The sequence below is a fragment of the Chlamydotis macqueenii genome, chromosome 5 (assembly GCF_036417535.1).
Source record: "Chlamydotis macqueenii isolate bChlMac1 chromosome 5, bChlMac1.mat, whole genome shotgun sequence".
Classification (NCBI taxonomy): Eukaryota; Metazoa; Chordata; class Aves; order Otidiformes; family Otididae; genus Chlamydotis; species Chlamydotis macqueenii.
In genome coordinates, this window is record NC_141560.1 from 16,916,153 (window position 1) to 16,942,977 (window position 26,825).

Here is a 26,825-nt window from a genome sequence, read left to right on the forward strand (position 1 = left end):
GTCCTTGCATGCATCCCCAGTCAAAAAGGAGTCATCCTTCAGGCCATCCCTCAATTTATCTTCTTTCTGGCTCACTGCTAGTAGACAAGCTGATCTCTATTAATGCAGATTTAGGATTATTGGTATAAGTTTACAGAGCTTGCTGGACTGGAAATACTAAATTTCCTGTTTTCCATCTTGTAAATCATATTATTTGTTTTGTAAGCTGTAATAGGCCAGTGATCACATGCACTGCTGGCTATTTTTTGGTAGTTCATAATCCACTTGTAGTTACTGGGCAATGGTTCAGTGATTTATGGATTACAGACATTACCCGCAGATCAAAATCTGATGGTTGCCATCAACCTCTTGAGGTGTTCTGGCAATGCGGAATCAACGGGATGCAGATTGCATATTTCACATCTACATCACCCGAATGACACTGTAACTGCTAAGCGGAATGACAAAACTGTCCTACACAATGGAGAGGTGTCCCACAGGGGCAACCAGATCTGTTAAAAATTTCATTTCCTGTCTAAGTTTGTCCTTGAGTGATCTGTCCATATATGATATTCAACCCTGAATATCATCCAGTGATGCCAGCATGTCTTCTTTCGCACTGGCTGAAAGGTGAATTGCCAGCCTGCTCTGTGTGCTGCCCGTGTCCCTTTCAGTTGCATATCGTGCAGAAGACTAACCTGAGGAGACAAGACATTCACTCCTCGTATGTCTGTCTTTGCAGTCCATCTCTGGAACTATCCAACTTAAGTAGTGGTGCTTTTGTTGTGTATTTTCTAAAAAGCCAGCAGAAGACTCTTCACCAACTCCCGAAATACCCAGTCACAGGCAACAACGAATAGCAATGCATGAATGGTTGTACTGACTGCAAATGTCTCACTAGAGGGGCAATGTCACATGTTATTCTTTAAAGAAATCTAGAGACCATTTGCCAATCACATACAGCCTGCTCCTCTTAGGGAAAGATCCCAAACCAGTAAACATGGTGTGAAAGGTTGTGGCTGAGGTATATACAGTAAGGCAGAAGGACTTTCTAAATCTGAAAGTGGCTTACCCTGTTTTGAAATCCCGGCAGAGAGGTTACAACTCTGGCAGTGTCCTCGTCACATTTATTGGTCCCCCAGGACCAAGCTAAAGAGGGATGGTCTGGCAGGGAGGCTGTGCTACCCGCCGAGCTGTGCTGGCAGCTTTGTCCCCTGCAGCCAGACAAAGGCAAGGAGTGGCCTTCACAACAGGTCACAGTGTTCATCTCCAGCCACAAAGGGTATGGCTGTCCTACCAGACACCAACAGCAGAAGGCTTCTCATGTCAATCTGCAAGCACGGAAGCAGCAAGAGATGTAACCTCGGCTCCACTCCCTATTGTCCACAGCCCCACCATCCAGCACTGTTAGCTTGCGTGTGGGTTGGACAAACTGTCCAGAATATCTAGCGTCATTACTGCTTGCTGTACATCCTCGCTGGTAATTTTTATTTGAACTAATTAATGATTAACGAGAGTGCTCTGCTTGATCCCGTTCAATGGTACTGAAGAGAGGAAGCAGCAGACAAGACCAAATGGACGCAGCAGGATCCTTTTTGAAGCACTGTAAGTACTACTTTTTGTTTTCCCTTGGATCATTTGGATAGTTCATTTTTGGAGATTATGTTGTTGTCTGAGAAGGAGAAACTTTTTAGCAGGGCCTGCTGTGATAGGACAATGGGTAATGGTTTTAAAACAGAAGGAGGTAGATTTAGATTGGATAAAAGAAAGAAATTTTTTACTTAATGAGGGTGGTAGAACACTGGAACAAGTTGCCCAGAGAGGTGGTGGATGCCCCATCCCTGGAAACATTCAAGGCCAGGTTGGACGGGGCTCTGAGCAACCCGATTGAGTTGGAGCTGTCCCTGCTCCTTGCAGGGGGGTTGGACTAGATGACCTTTAAAGGTCCCTTCCAACCCTAACTTCTCTGATTCTAGGATAAGGGCACTTTTTTACATGTAAGCAAAGGGGTATACCTGTTTTGCAAAAAATAAAAATATGCCAAAGGCCAGCAAGAACTGGCTGCTAGTAAAGAAGAAACTTTACATAATTAAATAAAAAATTATTTTGGAAACAATAGAGATAGAGACAATAGAGGCTTTGCTGCCACACTGATCCAATATTTTATCTTTGAAGAAACTGTAAAAATATTTTGTAATTTTGGTCCTAGACAGCATGATCTGTGTTTATATCACACTTTCATTTAACATAGATTTAATTATTTAATTATTTGTCAAACTGAGGAAGGCTAACAGGGCTGTAGTAGCCATCCTGCAATTCTGACCACAAAAACCAACTTCCACCAGTTACTCTGGAGAAAAGTTCATAAACTTCCTACTATTTGCAAATTTAAAAAAAAAATCCATCCTACTCTATTTTTTACAAATTAACATAATCAAAATGACCTCTTTTGAGAGAGTACTTGGTTATACAAATAGTTTATAAGGGGGCATATTATTTCTGGGGATCACTGGCATGAATCAGGAACGTGAAATATCAAAGTGTGGGATTTTGGAGAACAAACGTGTTCTGAGAGCCTCATTTTACTTGTCTGGAGCACACAGATATGAAGAAATGAATTCCCATGCCATATTTTGTATGTTTATCTCTTTTCAGAAACAAGTTAACAGGAAAATGAAGCCCACCTTCTTGTATTTATTGCTGGTTGGTTTGTATACTCTTGCCTGGTGTCATCAGCATCCTCGTTACCACAATAAGCAGGATGATCCTAAAGGGACGCATTACCCAGGACACAGTTCTCACGGGGAAGGAGTTTATCCAGTGAAGAATAAAACCTTTGTCAAACTAGTTCCCAGCAATGCTGACTTTGCATTTTTGTTTTACAAGCTGATTGCATCCGAAGCAACCCATCAAAATATTTTCTTTTCACCCATAAGCATCTCTGCTTCCTTTGCAATGCTGGCACTCGGTGCCAAGACAGCGACGCTAACGCAGATTCTGGAAGGGCTTGCCTTTAACCTGAAAAAGATCCAGGAGCTGGAAATACATGAAGGTTTTTGCCAACTCCTCCACATGCTGAACCGTTCGGACAGTGAGCTCCAGCTGAGCCTGGGCAATGCCCTTTTTATAAAAGAGACACTAAAACCACTACAGAAGTTCTTGGATGATGTCAAAAGCTTTTATGACTCTGAAGTCTTTTCTGCTGACTTTAATAACTCCTCTGGTGCTGAGAATCAGATCAACAGTTATATTGAGGAAAAGACAAACGGGAAAATTGTTAAACTAGTGCAAAACCTTGATCCTCTCACTGCACTGGTTCTTGTTAACTATGTCTTCTTTAAAGGTAAGAAATATCAAAGAGTGCAAACATTGTAACTTAGATGCTTACAGCTTATTACAGGGCATGAAAACGTAAGAGAAAGAAACTGTAGTTTAAATATTTTGAATGGAGGAATTCCCGTGCAGTATCTGGAAATTATTGCTATAAAACTATGTTTATTTGTTGACAGTATAAATGTTTGTGTCCTCACCTAGTTGAGTATTTTTTAACAAATATCTTTGCTGAGTTTGATAAATGATTTAATGTGGTTATAGACTCATGCTTTAGTGAAAGATGTTATTTTTGTCTGTAATTGTCTTCAGGCACCCTAAATAAAAAGAGCTACAATGCTGTAACACCTGAGGCTGCAGTAACTTGAAAAATATATTTGCTCTAATCGAAGGAAGGCTGTGGGACTAGATCCTGTTTTATTCACCATAACTATTCCTCTTTGTATTTCAAAGAATTCTTTTTCTTTTCGTCATAAGCCCATTGGGAGAAACCCTTCAGTACCTCACATACAAAACAGGAGGATTTTTTTGTGGATCAGAAAACATCTGTAAAAGTTGACATGATGTATCGAAAGGGTTACTACCGAAATTACTTTGATGAAGAGTTGTACTGTTGGCTCGTTCAGATACCTTACAACGGAAATGCTGCCGCATTATTTATTTTGCCCAATGAAGGGAAGATGAAGCAGGTGGAAGATGCTCTTTTGAAAAGGACTGTGTCTAAATGGGAAAAGTTCCTCCAAGACAGGTAAGTGTTTCTGCTAAGGTGAGAGGTGATCATGTTATAGATTAGTATAGTAATAATGTATAGTAGTGTTTATTTCACCAAAACAAAACATCAAAGGTTATTTTAGTGAACTCAGTTCACTTAATGGTCCCTTTCTGTGAAGGACTTCCCTTTTCTTAGTTGGAAAATAAGAATAGTGGGTAGTGGAGAAATAGGGCATTAAACCTGGAATCCATCTTGGGTTAAGTTTCTGGCTCAACCACAAGTTGATTAGCACCATGATGAAGTTAACAGACCCTTGTTTCATATGAGCATTGTGAAAATAAAATGGAGTACCTATTTCTGAAGTATTAGGTGTTAGGGTGTTGAGGATCAGGTGTGGTCTGCAGCATTGTATATAAAAGAAGAAATTTGATTTATTCATCATTACTGCAGCTATTTCTGCAATGGCCCAGGCCCTATTGTATATTGGAACAGCCTTAGGACAGCCAGCTATGAACTTCTGAAAAAAACCTGCTACCTGGAAATAGCAGCTCCGTTTGCCGCAGAGTAGGTATAGTTGTGTCTTCCACTCCACTCACTGAACCCTCCTGTGGCAGCAGAGGGGAATGGGCTCATTCTGCTCCAACTCTCCACATCAGATAGCTAACCTGGTCAGAAGTGCTATCTGAACCCTGAAAGCAGGCTTTTAATGACTGGAAAAATAAATGTGAAGTGTAACTTTACTGAAGCCATTGAGGAGTGTCACCTAGATGACAATTTGTCCCTATTAATGTTATTTGTTACAGAAAAATACATCTGCACATTCCAAAATTTTCTATTTCTGGTACCTATGATGTGAAAAGGATAGTCAAACAAGCGGGTATGATTGATCTATTCACTGAACAAGCTGATCTGTCAGGAATTACTGAGGAGCCTGGACTGATGCTTTCAAAAGTAAGTCAGCATGTGAAATGCAGCAGCTACAGAATTTGCTTGTTCCCAGGAACCTGACATTAATATCCCATGAAAAGTTTATCCCTGACATTAATATCCCAGTCTCTCTGAAGCAAAAGTCAATCATCAGCAGCTGCCAGTCTGGAGGCAAAGCAAGCCCTATCTTCCCTAAAACTGAAGCCAAACGTGCTTATAAGGGGTTACATATACATGGTTTGAGGATGAGGAAGAAGTAGTACATAAAATTAAATGTTCTTCTGGCTACTAAACAAAATTATCTAAAGACAGAACATTAGCTTTGGTAAAATATCCTCTAATTCCCCCTACAGAGGGCAAAAGCCTGTTATTCCTGCCCTTCTAGAGCTCTGAAAAAGTTATTTTTTTCAGCTAGATCATAGGGTGAATTCACAATAATACATGAAGCTGCCAAAGGGACAACTAAGTCTAGGCTAAATTACCAGGTTTCTTTGCTTCCAGAGTTTCTTGCCATCAGTCATCTTGAGCGCTCTTTGGCTGTCTGCTGTCCGAGGGTTACTCTCTGCTCACGCGGTGAAGGCGGCTAGCAGGAGTGCTCTGATGGCTGATAGCACTGCGATGGGAAGGGGAGCAGCTGGCCATGACATTTCCAAGGCTGGTGCTGCCCGGTCTCACCCCAGACAGGGCTCCCTTTGGCAAGAGCCAGGAGGGTGGCAGGCTGCTCTCTTCTTGCCAGGTCATCAGCTGGAGGTTGTTTTGCTTTGTGTCCTTGCAGGTGATCCACAGAGCAGTGCTAAATCTTCATGAGAACGGCACTGAAGCGGCAGGGGCCACGGTGAAGGAGGTTACCTGGAGATCTGGTGATTTTCCTCATCCACCTCGAGTCAGGTTCAACAGGCCCTTTCTCCTGGTGATTCTGGATAAATACACCCGCACTGTCCTCTTCATGGGGAAAATAGTAAACCCTCTGAAAAACGACTGATTGACCAGAGGACACGCACTTACATACATTGCTGGCTAAATTCCTGTGATACAGCAAAACATTTTTGTGTACATACCACTTTGTACTAGCACTCGTCTTTCAACCATTATCTTTATATACATTATTAATTCCTTAAGACACAAAACCTATTTTTCCATGTCCAAAACTTACTGCTATTTCCCCCCCAGTCTACAGCCGAGTACAGCTCATAGCATTAACAACATACAAATCACTTTTCACCAGTTTTGTAAGAAGCCTTTCCTGATGTGCTCCCATGGGCTATTTAAGATGGTTTAAAGTCTCCAGATGATGTAGCTGTTGTTGTACACTCACAGTGTGTGTACAGGAGAGCAGGAGAAGGGAAACAGGGAAAAGGAGGTTGGAGACACAAGTCATTTCTGTCCACTGTCCACTGTCCACTAACCTTTTATGACTAGTCTTAAATGCAGATTCCCTCAACTTTGGAGTGAATTTCCATTAATTTCTTTGGTTTTTAATGAAGTATGGCATGAAGCTGCAGGATCAGTGATTGGGATGCTGGAGGATGCCCCAATGTAAAGGGCTGATGAGTGCAGCTGTGTTAGCTTGTCTCCCTCTGTCTCCTCTTCAATGGAAGTCATCCTCATGAAGACAAGAAGATTGTTTTTGCTTTGCAAACAGTGTTTATTCTACTAGGGAAAGAAGCCATACAAGCAAAAAGACTTTCTGTTTTATCTTGCTAATACAGCTATTATTGCCAATGCCCTGAGACAGAAGTACAGTGGAGCAGTCCATGACATAGCACCAGTTTCCTTTTTATGGATTTGTTGTCACTGCAATTTCTCTTTTCTCCTACTGACACTACCTTCACTGTCACACTTTCCAGCTAGACTTGCCAGACTGTGGTAGAAAAAAAGGAGGAATGAAAAATTATAATTCCAGAGAGTTTGTATTTTCTCAGTAGAAAAAGAAGACCTTTCCTAGGGACTGATAACCTGCTTTAATTATCAAAGACACACATACAAAATGCAGGTAATATCTGAGAATTCACCTTTCTAAATGTTAACCGTGGATTACTGTTCTGGAGTAAAAACATACTGTGAATTGACATTTGGTTTTTTCACTTAAGGTTTCATGACTCTAAATTATTGCCATTGTGTTGTTTTATACTGACTCAATTGAAAGGATTTTAACATACCAGCTACACTAGATAGTTGTATAGTTATGGAAGGAAAGAAACACAAATCAGTAAATATTTTAATTATTTTATTATTTTTTATTTAATTTTTAAAATCAACATTCTTAGTATGTCTTATTAAAATATAGAAAGCAAATGAAAGCACTCACATTGCAGATTGATTAAATCTTTTGCTATAGAATACAGCAGTAGGACAAAAAGTAATATATAAATGGGAACTTTTTACACTTTAGTCTCTTAAAATATTTGTGAAAAATATAATTTATAAATTATGGTGTACATTTCTAAAACATAATTCTCTTGATTGATTTGGGGATCTTTATTTTCTTTGACATTAAATGAATGCTATCAATATTAGTAAGCTGTAGCTGTAAGTATACTGATAAGGACTATAAGAGCTTTTCCATGTCTATCTGCCAGCTATGTGACGCTTGACATTCACTTTCAAAACCCCGCTCAAAATCATGTAAACCCATGACAAAACTTTCTTACTCATAAATGTATTTAGTCTGCTCAATATTCAGTAACAGTTGACTTCATACCACCAAACATATGAGGACCTGGTCTTTGTGTAATACAGGGAAACTGATTCTATAGAAGATCATTTAAAAGTTTCTGGCAAATCCCAGGGTTAACTCAGGACGCTATGCCAAAGTCTAGCTTTGCAATGACAAATGACTCTGTAGGCAAATACCGAGAGACTTTATGTTTGTTATTCCTCACGTACCACAGATCAATAGTCTCTATTAGTACAAAAAAAAACCCAAAACCTAAATGATATTTTGCCAATCAAGTCTCACTTTGAGAGGTAAGCTCGTTGCTTAACTTATTTGAAAGTAGGTGGAGAAAAATCAAGCTGAATTAAGAATGGGATAACCAAAAAATATCAAGAAACTGTTGTTAGTAGGCAATCATCTTCAAATGGGAGCAGGGATGATATACATGCATCTTGCCTTGGTTTTCTTCCTGTTTTGACAAAGATCAGGGAATGCTCCTCATTGGAAATGTGTAACTGACAGCAAATTGGTGTGGTAAATGATGAATACAGAAGGATTGCACACACCCCCCAAAAACTGTCAGTCCTAAGGCTGTCATAAATTCAGTGCAGGCATGATTTGTTCAGGCAATGTTTCTTCTTTCAATCTGCTGGGGTTTTGATTCTTCTTTCCTGTTTTTTTTGTTTCTTGGTTTGCTCGCTGACTGTGAATTTTGTGGCCAAGAAGCCTCAGTGCAACAGAGGAAGGACTTCCTCCTAGCTAGTCAAGAGTTTCTGCTGCTGTCTGCAAGCAGCATGGCGTGCCACTTCAACACCGTGATGTTGCTGGAGGGTGGAGTGGGCCTGATGAACCACTGGAGGAACAAAGTGCAAAGGAGATCTTCTAACCCAGCCTGCTCTGAAGCCTACACACAGATCTGATGTGGGAGTGCACGCAACCATGCATGTACGCTAGAGCTGCAGCCTCAGCACTACCTACATGGACCCCAAGAGAAATCTGTGATGGTATGGCTGAAAGTAGTCTTCTGTAAAGAACAACCGTAGAAGAAGAATTAGCAGCACAGCAGAAGCTTTGGAACACCACACACCGAGCAGCCCTCTGAAATAAAGAGAAAAGGAAAATAAGCATTGTGGGAATAGCAGTACACTATCTATTTGCTGTCATAAGTAGGAAGGAGTTATCTACAGAAGTGAAACAAGGTCTAAAAGCCTAAATAAGGAGCATAGAAACCAGGATTAATCCATGGTAGAGATAGATTTACCCATCTACCTGTACCGACAAACTACATGAAGTTCAAAAGACATTGGAGTAGAACTTGCAGCAATTCTGAGTAGTGCTAAAGATCATAAAAGAAGAAACAAGCAAAAGGAAGCAAAGTGTATAAGGGTGTGGGGGCAGAGAGGGAAATAATACGCTTGAAGTAAGTCAAGGAAAATAACCTATTTCAAACAGCCAGTGGTTGCCACCAACACACAGGTCTATCCTTGTTCCCAGTGCTGCGCAGCACCTGCTAGTAAGAAACTAAAGGCATATAACATAAGCAACAGCTGTAAAGGTCATGGGCTGAAAAGAAAATTGCATATTCTTCTGGAAAGACCTACTAATGCTCTATTAAATGTAAGCACAAATAAGAAACCATATGTAAACAATGGTAGAAGGCATAGGCTGCTTAATGAGAAAAATTCCCAACAAAGCTGAGGTGCATAGCTGTGATGCCAGTGTATCCTCATCAAACAGAAGATATCATAGAATCACACTGTAATTTATGTCATTTGCAAAGTAATCACCTTTTAAGTTGTTTTCTAATATGTAACAACTAAATAGTCACATCTTGTTAGCCTTGTCTTGATACTGAATAACCTATTATGTTCTTGTACTGTATGATACTGTTCTTTCTGCAAGTCATTCTTGGGACATAAGGACGAAAAAAAAATTAATAAGGTTTATAAAGTTCCAGTGGGGATTGACCCCATGATACTTCAGGGATGGTGGAGTAAGAGTCTCCCCTTAATGACAGCATGCCTTTCCTGGCACTTGTCGTTGATCAGCACATGCACATCATGATCATAATGAGAAAACAGTTATCCCTGCAGGAAAATAGTGCCATTCATGTCACAGACCCGTCACTTGGGGGTGTCCTATTTCTCAAAATCAGATGTCATGTATTTCATTAGGTATTCAGAGAGCCTAGCAATTGTCACAGAATTAGTAATTAACAGATATTCCTGGGCAATATTATATGAATTTCTTAGCTCTTGAAGAACTTAGTGATTATTCAGTACCGAAAACCTGGCTTCTATTGCCACCAGGAACTTGGCAGCTATGAAGACGCTGTGGCGGAAACCCACAGAGCCAGCATCCATCACCTGCTAATTACACTAACGCCCAGGCTCAGAAAGCCCTTGTGAGAGAGGTGTTGCTCAAGGCAGTGCTCTCCTGCAGCCTTCCCATAGCCTTGGTAATCCCAAATACCCTGGCATATGTCAGATGGAGTTACCAGCAGCATCATCACTTACGTGAGGTATGGTTGGGGCTCAGAATGGAGGGTTCTGAAGGCATCAACATTTTCATTGTTGTAATGGATCTAGAAAATATTTTCTGGAATTGAGTGTATTTAATTGTACCACTGGCTGCCAAGAGACTGCAAAAACCAGACCAAAACAAAGGAGTGCATTTCACACAAACGTTTCCAAGCCTTTTTAATGAAGAGCCATAATGTTAACTCAGTAATTCTGCTATATAGTAGATTCCTGGCTTGTGCTCTGTCATTTGGCCAGGATAAAAAATATCTATGGGGAAGAATGGAAGGTCTGTGGTTATTTGACTCCTGCAAAGGCTTGGCAAAGAGTTGTATTTCTACTCTTCAAACATAACATGGTTTGGTCATTTTTGTCTTACATAAAACATGGTATTTCTTTCCTGTAAGGAAAATACATATGAAGACAGTACCGTATTATGATAATTAGATGTTGATACACACAGGCAAGTCAATCACTGGAAGGACTGTTGCCTTTCACTCCTTTACTTTCTTGTTTGAAACATCCCTCCTGTGCATGCTGAAGTTTACCTGGTTCCAGGCTTTGACTGCAGCTTTCTTCCAGATAAAGATTCACAGGATGCTTTTCCTGAGCACCAGTTTGATTTCTGAGAACTGCTTCCAGATTATAGCTTCAGAGGTTGAAGTTACAGAGCTGCCAGAACATCTCACTAGCTCTTCCTACTTCACCTTTCCAGGGATAGCCACATGCTTCAACATTCAGAAATCTAAGACTGCCAAAAACCAGAAACAATTTCATAAGTTAGAAACAATTTCAGTCATAAAAGATTTCAGTTGAAGGACTGGGAAAGCAGGTTTACACCTGCTTATGGACGGCTCCATAAGAAAAGCATGCTCTACCAGAGGCTGTTGGATTTCCATCCCACTCTTCATATCTCTCATTTCCTCCGGGTAGCTGACTTTGACATTTCTTATGAGTTTTCTCAAGTTTAAATGGACCTGCAAGTGTTTGTTTTGAGTTAATTTAAAAATACATCTTGGACTTTTATTACAATACTTTTAAAAGCACCTATACCACTGGGTGCCTGCGTTAAAAAAAAAAAAAAGAGAGAGAGAAAAAGGATGAGCGAAAGGATGAGCGCTTCCTCTGAAATGGATTTACAGCCTCTAGGGAGTTTTTACCTTCTTATCCAGTTGCCTTATGCTGTGTAGAGTGCAAGCAATACAACAAAGAGCAGACCTATTTTGTAGGTCTGGTACAGTGGAGTTAAACTCAGTGTTCAGTTTAGATCTATTTGCATCCAACTCATTCCATAAAATCCTACAAATCATAAACAAAACTCAGAGTTATTCTGAGATGACTCACATTTTGGATAGTATAACATGTGGAAACTCCTTAAAGAAATAATTCACTTTCTGCACTAAAAAGAAATTAAGAAAAAGAGGAGGACAAAACCACAGTTGGAGTAAACACATGTAGTTTTAATTCTTACTTCTTTAAAAAAAAAAAATCCTTTCTGTAGCTGTGTTGCTGTACAAATGAAGGCATCACAGATACACATCTTCATTTAATTCAGCACAGCAAAATTAGAACCGCAAATTAGTTCAGAGGTAGTAAGAGGGATCTGATATGTCTCATCTTTCCATTTTTGTAACAGTAAAGGATGCTTATCTGGTTTCTTTTTTGCTGACATTGATCCTCAAAATGTTCTTCCCATAATCCCCCAAGAAATTCAGCTCTGTTTTCTTTCCAAAGCACTCCAGTTGGATGTGACATGTGTGCCTTGGATGGAGGTGGAATTTGGGTGGGTGAAGATGATGAAAGGTCAAGAGAAGTTTAAGGGGAAAACAGTCTCTCTAAACACTTCAGTATTCATGGAGCTTGGCAACATTGAACTAACCACTGAGACCTAAGCCTTGTATCTCATTTCTGTGGGTAAAAATGAGGAATTATCTTTGGCACTTTGTGGATTTAATGGGTGTTCCAGTCTTTCTTTATAAGCTTCTTCAAAGATATTAATTAAAACCCTTTTTTTTTCTCATTGTTTGCATGCTGTCTTTGAGTCCAGTTATAGATCTGTACTAGCATAAAATTAACCTCTGTAAGAAATATTGATGGCATTCCATGGAGAGATGGGTAATTTTCATGATGCTTTCTTACTCAGATGTCAATTCCATTCCTCTCTGTCTTGTCAATGACAGCCAGCAGACAACAAGTCCACTGTGTGATTTGGTTTTACTCCCACACATTAACTGGTCACCCAGTGAAGAGTACAGCTTGAGTGCTGCAAATTACCTAAACATCTCCTGGAAAGCAGCGGTGTAGTTGAAACCCTGCTCATCTCATGGTACCCACCAACAATGCTGACCTCACATTTAGATTTTACAAGCAGGTCATGACAGAAGAAGGTGATAAGAATATTTTATTCTCTCCTTTGAGCCTTTCTACTGCCTTTGCAATGCTTTCCTTGGGGCGAGGTGGGGGCAGTGGCTGGGGAGTTGGCTACAGAAATACCTCACCTGACAGAGACAGAGAAGCAGGAGATCCATGGAGGTTTTCTTTCAATTACTACTAAGCAAAGTCCAGCTGAGCAAAAGCAATGCCATGTCTGTGAATGTCAGTCCAGAAGTTTCTGAACTATGACAAAGAGATGCATGATAGTGAAGCTGGCAGAAACTGAAGAGAAGATCAATGAACAGTTTGAATGTAGGAGGTTCTAATTAGGAACATATTTTTACCATGCAGTGGTTAAATGCTGGAAGAGGTTGCCCAGAGAGGTTGTGAAATCCCTGTCCTTGGAGGCATGTCCCTGAGGAACACAATGTAAGCAGGCATGTTCTGAGCAGAGGGTTGGACTAGATGACCTCTGGATTTTCCTTCCAACTTAGATTTTGATTCTAAGATTCTGTTGCACAGGGGCAAAAACCTGTGTGGAAATCACACTTGTTGACAATGTTTTTTTAAAAGTAAAATATGTTGTACAGAGGGATAGTTTCAGAAATGTCATGTTTTAGTGTCTGATTATGATCCCCACGTTTCAATATTTCTCTGCCATACTGATTGATTATAAGGTTGCTGCAAGAAACCATTGGACAACACAGCTGGACAGAATTTGAACAAGATTTTACTACTGAGTGTGAGAGGAGCACAGCACATCTCTCTCTCTCTTTTCTACTTCAGTCTCTTTCTGGGATTTCCAGTTCTCTGCTCTCCGCTAGGTCTCTTTCCAGCCCCTGGGATGGGTTTCCTCAGATGCAGTCCAGGGAGTCACTGTACCAGGGACCTCCCTTCCCACTTCTGCTGTCCAACCCCCGTTCCTGTGAAATTTGCCTACTTTCTTTGCAGGATGTTCACAAAGCATTGCTGAATTTTCCTAGGAAGCACAGGGAGGCTGCAGTAACCAGGGCTGCTGAATACAGGTTTAGTTCTTGTCCTCTCAGCAGTCATCATTGATTGTGACTGTAGGTTAAAGTGTCTGTAGCAAAAAAAAAAAGAGGAAATCTTGGCTTAGAGTTTTGTGTTTGGGAATCTATGTAAGGCAATTTCCTGATCTTGCACTTGTACTATGAACATCATCGTGCGAACAAAAATAAAGGTCTCATTTTTAAAGTATAAATGAAGATGCTGTAATCTTAAACCTGTGACTGTCTCTTGCAGGCCTAATGCTGCCTTGAGAAGCCCAGCTCTGTGCTGTACTCCGGGCTTTTGCACTCTGACACAATGATACACATTGCAGATATTACAGGCTTGGGGGCCTGGCCATACAGATTGTGGTTTCTTAGGTGATCCAAACTTTTTACATACCCAAACAACTAAAACATGAATTTCATATAGGCATTGCCAATGTCTAGCTTGAAAACAGCCTGTATCAAAACTCAAAATCAAGAACATGATTATCTTTTAAACTGTTTTTAAATTGGACAGGGAGAAGCAAAGTTTGTATGGGAAGACAACTTGAAATTGCAAGAATTAAACCACACAATACTTGAAAAGCAAAGGAGACTTGCAAGGACTCATCTTTATTTCATACGCATGCATGCATCACTCGCCAGCTGCAGTAACAAATAGTGCGCCAGCAGCAAACAGTCAGTTTTGGTTGCGCTAATTAAACCTTCTCACTTTGTTAGGCACAGCTCATTGAACAGCCACTGTGTAACTGTTCACAGAAATTCACCAGTTCTTATAGCCCTAACCAAGTAAAAACATGAGGCTAGAGTTTTCTTTATATTAATTACAAAAATCAACACAGTCCTCTCCCATGGAAGTATAAACACAATACACCAGATCCGAATAACCTTGCAGACGAACTCTGTTTATGTAAGAGCAAAATGGTGTTTCTTTAGCAAATGTGCTAAAAACAAAAATGAAGCAAGCCAGTAAGAGACATTTTAGTGCATCCAGAACTTGTTTGCATGTCTAATGTAAGATTTTAGCCTGCTGTTTTTAAAAAGTCTCTTTTAAGCCAATCATTATTACTCAAAAAAAAAAAGGCTAAATAACAGCTACTTCAGACCAGTAAGACTTTTCCATGAACAAACTGTCCGCTAGCATAACTAGAGTTTTCAAAGTTGGAGTCTTAAAATTACACTCTTTAAGTCACAGCAGGGCTCCTGGATAAAAACATGACTTGTCCAACAAATATCAAGGACCATAACATTTCTTTCAAGCAAAATGCAAGCATGATTTACAAATTATTATTAAGGCTTTTTTTTTTTTTTATCATAAACATGGATTTAGAAAATCTGTTTCCAGCCATTCTGATGTAAGAAGTTTGCTTTCCACATGACACGGAAACCTCTATAAAATACATTGAATGTACAGTTTTTTCTCTGAATCAATAAATACTATACATGGACAGGAAGGTTTCGAGGGTTTAATGAATGAAATAAAATGGGATCATATCCTTTCTTTTCTGAGACTTTAGAGGTGACATCTTCAAGGCTTTGCAATAGGAAAATGGTAACAATAATTTTGCACATCTCTTTACAATAGAGCTTTGTTTCTCACTGTGCTTCTCTAGTTGCGAGTGCTTTTTACATAGTTAACTACTAAAAGAAAACTGAAGAAAATTTTGAATACATTTTAAAACTATGAATTATGAAATTTGTTATCCTAAAGTCATTATTTTAATGACAGTCAGGAACTGAACTCCTGCTTCAACTGACATGTGAATCCCAGCTCTATCTAGATTCAATGAGAATCACAGATCTATGATTCTTCTGGATAATTTGACAATACCATTAATCATCTGTAACTTTCATAGTCATAGTTTGAAATGGATATGTTTATGTCTCAAATTATGCAAATTATTATATTAAAGGCTCATTAGAGTAACAAACTCCTGACTTAGAGTCTCATTAATCTCCACCTACAGTATAAATGAGCATGCAGGATCTGTCAAATGGGATAACAGAGCTAAGACAAATATTTTTTGAAAAAGAAATGCCGGAAAGTTTCTTAAGTGAACCATCACCAGACTGAGTGTAGCTTATCTTCCATGCATCCTCCTTCCCTGCTGTGGCGGGTTGAGTTTGGCTGGACACCAGGTGCCCACCACGCTGCTCTATCAGTCCTGTCCTCAGCAGGACAGGGAGGGGAGAAAATAAGACGGAAAAAAAACCTCATGGGTCAAGATAATGTCAGTTTAATAAAGCAAAAACAAAGGCCATGCACAGAAGCAAATGAAAACAAGATGTATTCTCTATTTTCCATCAGCAGGTGATGTCCAGTCACTTCACAGCAAGTAGGGCTACATATAGCAGCTGCTCTGGAAGACAAACTTCATAATAACGATGCCCCCCCCACCCCGCCTCTCCTTTCTCTTAGCTTTTATTACTAAGCAGACATCATATGGTATGGAATATCCCTTTGGTTAGTTTGGGCCAGCTGTCCTGGCTATGTCCTCTCCCAAGATCTTGCCCACCACAAGCCTACTGGTGAGGGGGAAATGCTGGAGACACAGTCTTGATGCTCTGCAAGCATCAGTTGTGTTATCAACACCTTTCTAGGTATCAATGAAAAGCACAGCACTGTGAGGGCTGCTACGGGGAAAATTAACTCTGTGTCAGCCAGACCCAATACACCTGCTGACTTAAAGGCAAGGGGCAGGCAGACCTTTTAGTCTTATAAGAATGGAAATTAATGGGAAAATCTGATTGCAACCATGTATGTCTTCAAGACATATTCTAGGTAGGTTCTTCAACCTAACATGGACTACTACTCCACAGCTCCGCTCTGGGTCCCCACAATGACTGCAGTCTTTTAGGTAGAGTTTGGTGCTGAGGTAAGCAATGATGAATCTTGGCAATGGTGGACAAGATTGTCTTTGTGGACAAGACATGAAGACAGCCTTGGGCCAGGTAATACAGAGTGGTTCATGTCTGTACCAGATATGTGATGTATAATGTGGATGCTATAGGTTTTCTGGAGTGGGGTGGCTGTGTCTGCTCTGCAAGCACCTGGCCCAAGTCTTCCCTCAGCCAAGGCTGACATTCCACTCTCTTGAGACCTTGCCATTTTTTTGTTTTGCTTTGCTTTGCTTTCCTTTCAGAGTGCCCAAAATAACAGGAGAGTTATGTAACAGCCCTCCTAAAAAAGTTTTTATGCTAAGGGTGGGCATTGCATTCAGCAGGGCATGTCTGGGGCTACCTGAGGTTGCAAGGCTTGCTGGGCATTTGCTGATGAAAGGACATAGGCAGCTCGTACCAGAGACACTTGGAGTAAAATAGTACGAGTACAGTCACATGGTCAGGAATGAACTGAGATGTAAATCAAAGTGGCAGGGTAGGCACATTTTGCAGGTTACTCTCTCCAGAAGCAAGCCCTGTGGTGGATCAGCTGTTGGCTTGCAGAACCTCTGCTGACCTCCCTGGTAGGGCAATGGACCTCTTCTGCAAGCCATCACCTCATGAGAACACTGGTAACTGAAGCAAAGACAGGTAGATTTTGAAAGTGTGGCAAAATCGATCCATGCTGACTTTCAACAAGATAATAATACAGATGAGTGTCTGAACAGCAAAAACATTTGCATTTGTATCTCTGCCACAGTTTTCTCACTATACTGAAGTACACTTTGGTTCATCTCAGAGTCATACAGGGAATCCAGAATTACCCCCAACCCTTGCACACAACTCCTATTTACAGCATTGAGTCTCTCCCCTGTTACTTTCAGCACAGCTGCACAGTGGACTCCACTGCCCAGGCTTCCTCTTCTGATGTGACTAAACCAAGGCTAAAAGAAAGCCTTTGAGTATGAGATTATTTCTAAGCTGAAGTTCAGCTCATTTTGGGGGAAAAAATGAGTTGCATGTTAATTACCCCTTCTGCTCTGCTTTTCATAGAACAGGAAGTTAGCTTGGGTTAGTATGCTGTAGCAGGCATCTGAGCTGCATGGTCAGGAAATTAAAGCCGCAAGGCAGGCCATAACACAGCTCAGGAGATGTTTCAGCACTTGTGTCATTAGCTGGCAATAAGTTCGGAAGGAATATCTGGTAGAAGAGCTGCTCATGGCCATGGACGTCTTCTCTCTCTGAAGGGTGTTTGCCTATGGCAATTACGCATGTTTGTGGACAGCAAATAAAAAAGCCAGCTGTGCTTGTGATCACTGACTTCTACCTGCTCTGCAGGCTGCATGTGGATGGAAAAGAGTTTCATCAGCATCTATGTCCTCAGATAGGTTTTTTTTGATCCATGTAATGTTTAACAGAAGAGGGAATGCTTAACGCTGCTCAGCTGTATGACTAAAGGTGCAGCACGGAAGAGCCAACAGTCCGACTGTCTTGGAGCACCATGAGCATCTCACTCTTTTTTTCCCCCCAAAAGACTGCATTTGCACAATCAAGCATTCTAGCTTATACAGTCATTTAATTCAAACATAGTAGTTTTGTGGCTGGCAAAAGAGAATAGTCTGCTCTATCAAGCCTCACCTGACCTATACAATTGCTCCAGTGGACAGCAGCAACTGGTACTCTAGTGAGAAAACACACAAATTTAAAACCAAAGTACTTAACAGCAAACTTTGTATCTAAAACAAGCATGCAGAGTTCAGCTGTATTCTGAAAAAGAAAACAAAAGAGAAGAGAAGAGCTGAGAGAGCTAAGGCTGTAGATACTGTGCAGGGAAGCTAGCTGCATGATCAAGGCCATGGATCCCAGCAGATAAAGAAGCACCTCTGAAAGCAGCACAGCTGGGGACTGGGAACAGCCGTGCTTACACCATTTTACTTACACAGCCTCTTGGCTCTTCAGGATCCAGGGAATTGTGCCGTCTCTTCCTGGGTGGAAGTCCTGCAAGGTGCAGCAGAGGCATAGAGGGACTGGGCAGGCATCCTCCTTGCTGGCTAATCAAACCATGCATCTAAACAGTTCATCCAGCTGTGAATGCTGGTCAGCCAGCTTCACAGCACTTATCTCCCTTGGAAGAATCTTGGGAAATTTAAATACATCTTTACAAGAAGGCTGAGACTTATTGTTTGAAACTGCCTTGATTTGTTACTGGGTTGCTCTCTTCTGTTACTTGCTGTTCTTTGAGAGATTCAGGACTGCCCCTTGGTTTACTGTTTATGTATGTTACAACAGCTGCATTTGTTCAGGGCACTCACAGTGATGGTACACATTTCGTACAGCTTTTTCAAGTGCTAAAGTCTACATTAAGTACTTTTCAGATCTTGATATACTAGGTGATCCTTAACAGAGATACAGAGAGCATTAAGTTGTGAAGAGGCACTGTGTCTGAAAGATTACAAGATTACCATTCAATATACAGCTAAAATTCACCATTCTTGCACAAATGAATGAGGTACTCTATTAATAAAGCCAAAAGGACTCACTGGCTTCTGAATAGTGACCAGTGGGGTCTCTACCATGTAGAAATAAAAGATGAGATGTTGACACTTAAGTAGAGTCCAGTAGGTTGGTTAGCATGGCTGAGCACAAGTGGTGCTCCCTGCCGCTCCCTCACCGTGACCCTGGCTTTCAGAGCTTTGTGCTGGGCACAGTTGGGTCTGCAGATTAACAGTTATCTCCATTTAAGGTAGCATATAGAGCAAAGTAGCCGCCCTTGGCACAAAAGTTTCATTTCCAATAAATATTTGCTTAGGAGTTGCATACCCTTTGGGATGTAACACTCCACTCTCCTGACCAGCTGGGCCCCATGGTCTTTGCTCTCTATTTGGAGTGGAGAGATGTAGACACATGCATACAACGTCCAAGAAAACTAGCTTCATCAGCATTCAGTTTTGTCCTACTAGGTAATATGTATTTGAAGTCAGGTAATGTTTAACAGAGGAAAACAGCAGTGTGAGTAAAGCAGCAAGAAACAGCATAACCCATATGACAGCAAGACCCTTCTGAATGTAATGTAAGTACCCAGTTCTCTTTACCTTAATGATTTTGATGCAGCTGTATGGCATTTAGCTAGTGAGTCATGAAGCACATCTGTTTTCAAGGGTGAAGCCTGGTTTCTAAGCACTCAAATGACAGCAGAACTTGATTTCAAGAAATATTGAAGTGCAAATTGTGGGGATACATTATAGGAGCTCCATAGAGTATAACTCTGCTCTGAATATTTATCCCAAATAGCTCTTTCACATCTAGAAGAAATCCGTTTCATTAACAAGGGGGAACTATTCCAACTTCTTAACTGTCAATTGTACTTTTTATCATTACTAAGGTTCCCTAAAGTGTACAACCCGATAACTGAAACTTAAGTGAATGAGATGTCTTATTTACACCAACATGGTCCAGACAGGATTCACAAATTGATTTTGCTATGCTAACCTCCCCTCTAAGTCCCGATTTACTCAGAACTCACAGAGCAAAGCTGCAGAAGGACAAGCTGGCTCCTTTTCACCCAAATCTTAGAGGTCAGAGTGCTGACACAGGGTGGGGGAAATCCCAATAAACATCTCATCTGCTCTGCTGAACTCATGTCTCTGAGTGCCTTTGCCATTGACTGAAGGGTGAGAAGGTAACTTATGAGATCTTCTTCCCTGAAGTTCTTCTGCTTCAAGTAGAAAGTCAGATAAAGGCTGTTGGAGTTGCTTTTCTAGTCATTAGTACAATTTTTAATTGGAAGACCTCTTACCTATTTTCTGACAGGTAAAACATCCTAGAAACTACAAATATTCCCAACGTGTTATTGGTCTAACTGGCAAAAGAGAAAGCACCAAACAAATGAAAAATGGCCACAGTTATCAGAAACAGCCAAGATGCCACAATCCAGGCTCTTTGCTGAACACTACTGTGGCCATGAGGCTATTTGCCTTACGAGGAGGCTTTCCTGCTGATACAAAGTTTGGAAAGACAGGACCGGCTAAGCCCACATCAGTGACCTCACTTTCCCATGACCAGGATGGACTAGTACACACAGAGAGAAATCCACCTGGAAGGCGTGAGTCACATGAGTGGCTGTTTAAAGTAAAGCAACGTACTCTGATCTAATCAGGTATTGAAGCAGAAAAAATTTACCAGCTGTCTGTGATTAGTCACTTTGTATGTTAAAATGAGTTAGAATGAGAGAAAGAATACCACTTCTGAGTGCTGCAGTCTCATAGTATTTTCCATTGACATAGCACTGTCATTTGACATAAGCCTCATTCAATCACTAATAGCATAATAATCCTGAGTAATCATAATAATGAGCCATTCTCTCCCTCTGACCCTTATTTTTCTTTAATACTAATGTTTCTTTCTCTGCATGTCTTTCCTCAGTAACAAAAGACTTTTGTAGCTGGAGTAAAGCCAAACTAAAGTATGCAGCAAAGGACAGGAATTACAGATAAACTCAGAAGCACAAATATTTAAGAAACACTTCCATAATAAAGGAGCAGGTCAGGAGATAACAGTGATTACCAAATAGCTGCTGAAGGTAGCAGCAGATAGAAATAAAAGATGAGATGTTGAGATGTTGACACAGCTAACCTCCAACATCCAAGACCGTTTCATTCTTTGTTCACACAGTAGCTGCAAAGGATGATGAAGGCCACCCTCCCGCTTTGCTTGCTGGTGGCCACACTTCACCTCACTGTCCACAGCCTGACCCAGACTGATCACCACAATGACGAGCCCAAGGCAACTGATTCCAAAGAGCAGCATCCCTATGAGGGAGATCCTCTTGAGTCCTGCAAACGGATAGTCCCCAGCAACACAAACTTTGCCTTCCGGTTCTACAGGCAAGCAACCGCCCAAGAACCTGGCAAGAACATTTTCTTTTCCCCAGTCAGCATCTCCACTGCATTTGCTCTGCTAGCCCTGGGCTCCAGAGCCACCAGCCAAGCTCAAGTGTTGGAAGGGCTGGCATTTAACCTCACCGACACTCAGGAGGAGGAAATACACAACAGCTTCCATCATCTCCTCCTTCTGCTGAACCGCCCTGGCAGCCAGGTGCAGCTGAGCATGGGGAACACCCTGTTCATAGACAAACACCTGAAGCCACTGCAAACATTTCTGAAGGACATAAAAAAACTGTACAAAGGAAAAGTTATTTCTAGTAACTTCCAGAATGCCACTGAAGCTAAAAAAGACATCAATGACCATATAAAGAACAAAACCCATGGGAATATAAACCAAATAGTTAAAGACCTCGATCAAAACACCCTAATGGTAATTGTTAACTACATTTATTTCAAAGGTAAGTTACATAGATGTTACTGCAGTACCTCACTTTCATCTGTACTAAAACAAATACCCCAGTTTATTTCTGGATAATTTTTGAAAGAAAGGCCAATGTTAAGATTAGGCTATTATGATAAGAAACATTGAAAGTTCTTATACTTTGAAACTTCTTCCACATCTAAATTTTTCTAGCATATGTTTAGGCTCGTAAGCATAAAATTCATTTATTTGCAATCTTCAAGTTTTAGGGTATTGCCAGAGCACAACAGATTTATGCATTTGTAAATTTTTCTGTCAGACTTTTTCTATTTATTATTTTTAAAATTACTCTACAAGGTTTTCATATGCTGTATGAAGTAGAAAAATAAATTCCAAAGATGCAGATTTAAAAAATTTGCCAAACACATTAATTTACTTACAGTTCATGCCTATTAAATGGGTAGGTACCTCTGGAGCTGGAGTCTAAATGTTCTACAGCTTGTCATCACATTATACGTATTCCAAGTGGTACTTGCAAATGCTCTGGTTTGGCAATGATTAACTTGCTCCTAGATGTTATATCCATTTGTAGCAACATGCAGGACATACATGGAATTTACCACCCAGAAAGGCATATTTGGAAATAGATGAACATTCAGCAAAACAGATTTTATTTCAAGTGCTTTATTGAATTTGAGTACCCTAATCTCAGATGCCCTAGTCTGAGGCATTTCTTTATGATATCAGAGTATTTTTTTTTTACTGGGGGGGTGGGGAGAAAAGCTCAAACTTATAATCAGAGGACTGTGGAGTTTACATTCCATTATTTATTTTTCAATTTTATTTTATTTCTGTTCAATATTAAAAAAGAGAATATACTTACAGAATGGCAAACTGTAATCTCTGTGTATTTGTTCAGTGAATGACCTGATTTAGTACAAAATAAAATATAATTGAAAACGCAGTTGAATAAACATCAAGAGAAAACCACTTTGAAGATTAAAACCCTTGAAGCCCTATTCCATTTACTATAACGGAGTTACTATAAGGCCCAGAAGTTTGGTTTGTAATGTAAGATTTTCCGTAGTGCTACAAGATTAAGAACATATGAAAAGGCATGGAAGTAGCTTAAAATGCTACCTTTTAAAGGCAGACATCTGCTGTGGAGCTTGCTTTACAAGCAATATTCTGAAAGCAGAAAGTAATTTGTTGGATGCTAATCAGCCTTTGTTTTCTTCAAATAAAATCTAAGGTAATATAATGAAGTTACTTCATTTAAATTTATCTGACTTAGAAAGGTGTTATACAAGTCCTTACGAAATTTAACGGGGATATTTAGTTGTTACTGAACACAGTACAGCAAGGATGACAGGGAACAAGGTCTTTAATAAACTTATTAAATGCATAATACATTTGATCTTCAAGCATGAGTGTAAATCTGCAGATACGAGTTTAACTGATGTACATTAGACTGGGCTATCTTATTATACCCTCCTCGAAATAAGCATTCGATTGCATTCTTTCTCTTTTGTTTTTAAGCCTACTGGGAAAATCCTTTCAATCTTAAGGGGACTCGCAAGGATTACTTCCATGTGAATGCGAAGACCTCAGTTGAAGTGAAGATGATGACTCGAGATGGATTTTATAAAACGTACTCTGACAGGAAGCTGTCTTGCGAGGTGGTGCAGATTCCTTACAAGGGAGATGTTGCAGCATTGTTTATCCTGCCCAGGCAAGGAAAAATGAAACAGTTGGAAGACGCCCTGACAAAAGACACTGTGTCTAAATGGGAAAAATCACTTGAAAGACGGTAAATATAGAATTCTGATTTGATGAATTAAGGTAGTCAGAATCCAAAGTCTGAATACTATGATTAGGTTTTACAGTTCCTAGCCTTTGCTGTTGATTAGAGATGTAAGCAATGGAATAGGTATAAAGAGACAGACCAAATGATTTAATTATTTGATACCTTCAGCAAAAAATAGAATCAGCATTGCCTTGTGGTGAGGGAAGAGATCTGTGAGATAGGAAATGTATTATTTTTTCTCACACATTTTCTCATTGATGTTAAGTGTCTCCATTTGCCTTGTCTCAAGCACAATGTGTTAAGAGTAGTAACACTGCGGCATAGCAATCAGATCCCTCAGAGGGAATGGAGTGTGAATTCCAAAAGAAAAACCTTCAAGGCTAGAAAGAGACTGCAAACTTAGTCCCAGAAATGCTGGCACCACCAAGTAACTATGTTGCGGAATCATACAACAAAGCCCACTGGTGTCTTTCTCCTTCTGTACTTTCCCATCCTCCAGACCATGTCTTCCCATCTTCTTTTTGTTGCTATCTTTTTCAGATGAAAAGACTAACATTTTAGCACAGAAGAACCACCAGCAAGTTGGGAGGCTTCAGTGCAAGGCACGCTTTCATTGCAATAACTACCATAATTTTCTTTTGAATGAACAGGAGGATGGAAGTGCATATTCCAAAACTATCCATTTCAGGCACCTATGACTTAAAGAAGATGTTGATGAATCTGGGTGTAACTGATGTGTTTTCTGACCGGGCTGATCTGTCTGCAATCACAGGAAAGCCTCAAGTGATGGTTTCGAAAGTAAGTTTGTCAGCAGAAAAAATGGTCTGTGGATTCCTCAATACCCAATTGTCTTGCTCTAAGCTAAGTTGTGAAACTTTACTTATTGCTAGTGCTGGCTGACACTCTGAACTAGAACATTTAGCTGATAAAGTAACTTTAAAGTCTCTCAGACTTCTCCAAGATCTGGAGATAAGGGTACTGTCTTGCATCGGACAGGCAAAGGTTGGGAGGGGTGTGGCATTTGTCCCAGAAACTAAACACAGCCAAATTTCTGCATGTGAAAGAAGTGCCCTTGGATATCTGTGTTGGGGATGCCTTGCATCAGCACATCTAGCAGAAAAATTGGCCTTTTTTCTAATATGTGCATTCCATCATTTTAAAGGATTTTAAAACTTCTGCTGCCACTGAAGGGCCAGATGAGTGCTAATCATGTAAGATGGACCAGACTTCAGGAAAACATCCCATTTACTGAAAATAATATGAAGAGAAATAGATAAAGTGAAGAGAAAGGCTAGCATTCTTACAGCCATTCTGAAACCTGCAATTACAATGTTCTAACTAATTTTGGAGCTAGTAAAACAAAAAGATTAAAAATGCCCCAAAATATTTTAACAAAAAATTTGGTATCAAAGTTGAATTTCTACTGGCTAAACTGTAATGCACGTGCTATTATGGATGCATACAGAGCCGTTCTGAAGCCCACGTTCCTTTCCCTCTGAAATTGTCATTCCTTGTGAATTTGCTTGAATAGTCTACTTTCAGTTAATTCCACAGTTAATTCAATTAACTTTCAGTTAATTCCACAAGGTGTGCAGTCCATAAGGTCTGTGTTGGGATACACCTATGTTGAGGAACACTGAAAGTGAGAATATTTGCTTGTTGAGACAACACTGCTAAAAAACTCACCATGAGCCGCCTTCTTGGTTCCTGGCCTACCAGCAATTTTTATGAAAAGCTGAATTAATTAAGTGCTAATTTTAATCATTTCACACCCCGTCCTCTACATACATTAATTCTTGCTGTATTTCATTGTAGGCTGCTCACAAGGCCCTGCTGAAGATTCATGAGAATGGCACAGAGGCTGCAGCAGTCACTAGCACAGATTTTCTTCCTCATTCCGTTCCTCCTGTTCTTAAATTCAACCGTCCATTTTTGCTGTTGATTGTGGATCAATATACTCAGAGCATCCTCTTCATGGGAAAAATTGTAAACCCAACTGAAAAATGACTGGTCCATGGCTGGTCTTATTGGTTTGAACTGCATTCTTCATGCAATTATAGTTCAACGTGATTAAAATTATATCAAAACAATTACTACCAATTTCCTTTTTCCAAAGAAATGCAGCAAGAGTGTGGTCATTTTTAAAAACACTGTTCTTGTTTCCCCCTCCAGCAGAAAGTAACTACTGAGATAACACTTATTGGTGAATTCTGAATAATTTTATAAATCAGCCTTTTAATGACCAGTATATGCCACCTTTGAAAAACAAGGTAAGTATCCATTTGAGATAATCAGTTTAAAACATTTCAAGTAAATAAATATTGAACAAAGAGGCCATTCCTGAACTGTAATAAGGAAAGGAAACGCTAGGGTTTGGTCCAGCTGCTGCCAACTCTCACCAGTTCCTGGTGCTGGAGAGCTGACACATGGAAATTTAAAATACAAACACAGTCCACTCAGGGATATCTTAATTCTTCTCTTCCACATGGATACCATTGATGGAGAAAGCTCAAGTTGTATTTCCAAAGAAAGTGATTACTCGCCTCTCTGAGGATGTTTGTGCAAATTTGAAATCTCTCTCATAACATGGCCTTATAGATCCAAGGCAGTGTCAAAGTCCAGAGCCAAGGCTTGTCACTTGGGAGGATGTGGAGCACCAAGAAAAGGAATGCCTGCCAACAGAAACACAGCCAGTCCGGTGTGGTATCAGTCTGACTCCCTCCATGTTCTATCCTGTAGGATCAGCAGCAGACGTTTAACAGTGATAAGTGTATTTAACTCTGCTCAGGGATACAGCAACATAGACTTCGGTTAAAAAACCCAGACCCTTCTCAATATGTTGAACCTCATTCAATTTCTTTAAATATATCAGGTTAGGTGCTCAGGAGTTTAATTTTTCAAATCAGAAGTGTAAGCCTACAGGGCCATGAGGTCAATTTGATAATAAAGCAATTAGCACCTGAGAAGGAGCTACTTTATAGAGTCCAGCTTCTCCAAGGCAGCTGTTACCTGCCCACATCAGCCTGTGCAGTTAGAGCATTTGCCTTGGGTATAGCAGGGTATTCAGGAACACTCATGTTCAGACCCCTCCCTTTCCTGAAGGCAGGCAATCCCATACCTCCAACATCCTAGGCTCCAGGCTGGTTAGGCTGACCCCTGCAATCGGAGAGCTAGCATTGGACCTGGAGTGCTGGTAAGGATATTTGCCTTGAAGATGGAAATCCAGGTCTGCTCTTCCCTGGATGGAGAATGAGTTTGGCAGACAAATCCTTATGAATTCTCTGCAGAATACACTGTCGAGAGGCTGGTGGCTGAAGCAATGATA

The 26,825-nt window shown here is 40.3% G+C and overlaps 2 protein-coding genes across 2 annotated transcripts; both read left to right on the forward strand.

The window, feature by feature from the left end:
• Positions 1-1,547: 1,547 nt before the first annotated feature.
• Positions 1,548-7,017, forward strand: LOC104479250 (alpha-1-antitrypsin). Its single transcript, XM_010119846.2, has 5 exons — positions 1,548-1,584; positions 2,635-3,322; positions 3,787-4,057; positions 4,825-4,972; positions 5,724-7,017. The coding sequence occupies exons 2-5, from the start codon at positions 2,653-2,655 to the stop codon at positions 5,928-5,930; spliced, it is 1,296 nt and encodes a 431-aa protein (XP_010118148.2). The 5' UTR covers positions 1,548-1,584; positions 2,635-2,652; the 3' UTR covers positions 5,931-7,017.
• Positions 7,018-19,375: 12,358 nt separating this feature from the next.
• Positions 19,376-25,590, forward strand: LOC104479249 (alpha-1-antitrypsin). The gene is made up of 5 exons (XM_010119845.2): positions 19,376-19,459; positions 21,061-21,730; positions 23,233-23,503; positions 24,151-24,298; positions 25,316-25,590. The coding sequence occupies exons 2-5, from the start codon at positions 21,073-21,075 to the stop codon at positions 25,505-25,507; spliced, it is 1,269 nt and encodes a 422-aa protein (XP_010118147.2). The 5' UTR covers positions 19,376-19,459; positions 21,061-21,072; the 3' UTR covers positions 25,508-25,590.
• The last annotated feature ends 1,235 nt before the right edge of the window (positions 25,591-26,825 follow it).

Excerpts from the sequence above, each read along its gene's own strand:
- LOC104479249 (XM_010119845.2), top strand. The coding sequence starts at position 21,073 with ATGATGAAGGCCACCCTCCCGCTTTGCTTGCTGGTGGCCACACTTCAC. Across the intron at positions 21,731-23,232 it reads TAACTACATTTATTTCAAAG|CCTACTGGGAAAATCCTTTC; the intron begins GTAAGTTACATA and ends TTTGTTTTTAAG. Across the intron at positions 23,504-24,150 it reads GAAAAATCACTTGAAAGACG|GAGGATGGAAGTGCATATTC; the intron begins GTAAATATAGAA and ends TTGAATGAACAG.
- LOC104479250 (XM_010119846.2), top strand. The coding sequence starts at position 2,653 with ATGAAGCCCACCTTCTTGTATTTATTGCTGGTTGGTTTGTATACTCTT. Across the intron at positions 3,323-3,786 it reads TAACTATGTCTTCTTTAAAG|CCCATTGGGAGAAACCCTTC; the intron begins GTAAGAAATATC and ends TTTCGTCATAAG. Across the intron at positions 4,058-4,824 it reads GAAAAGTTCCTCCAAGACAG|AAAAATACATCTGCACATTC; the intron begins GTAAGTGTTTCT and ends TATTTGTTACAG.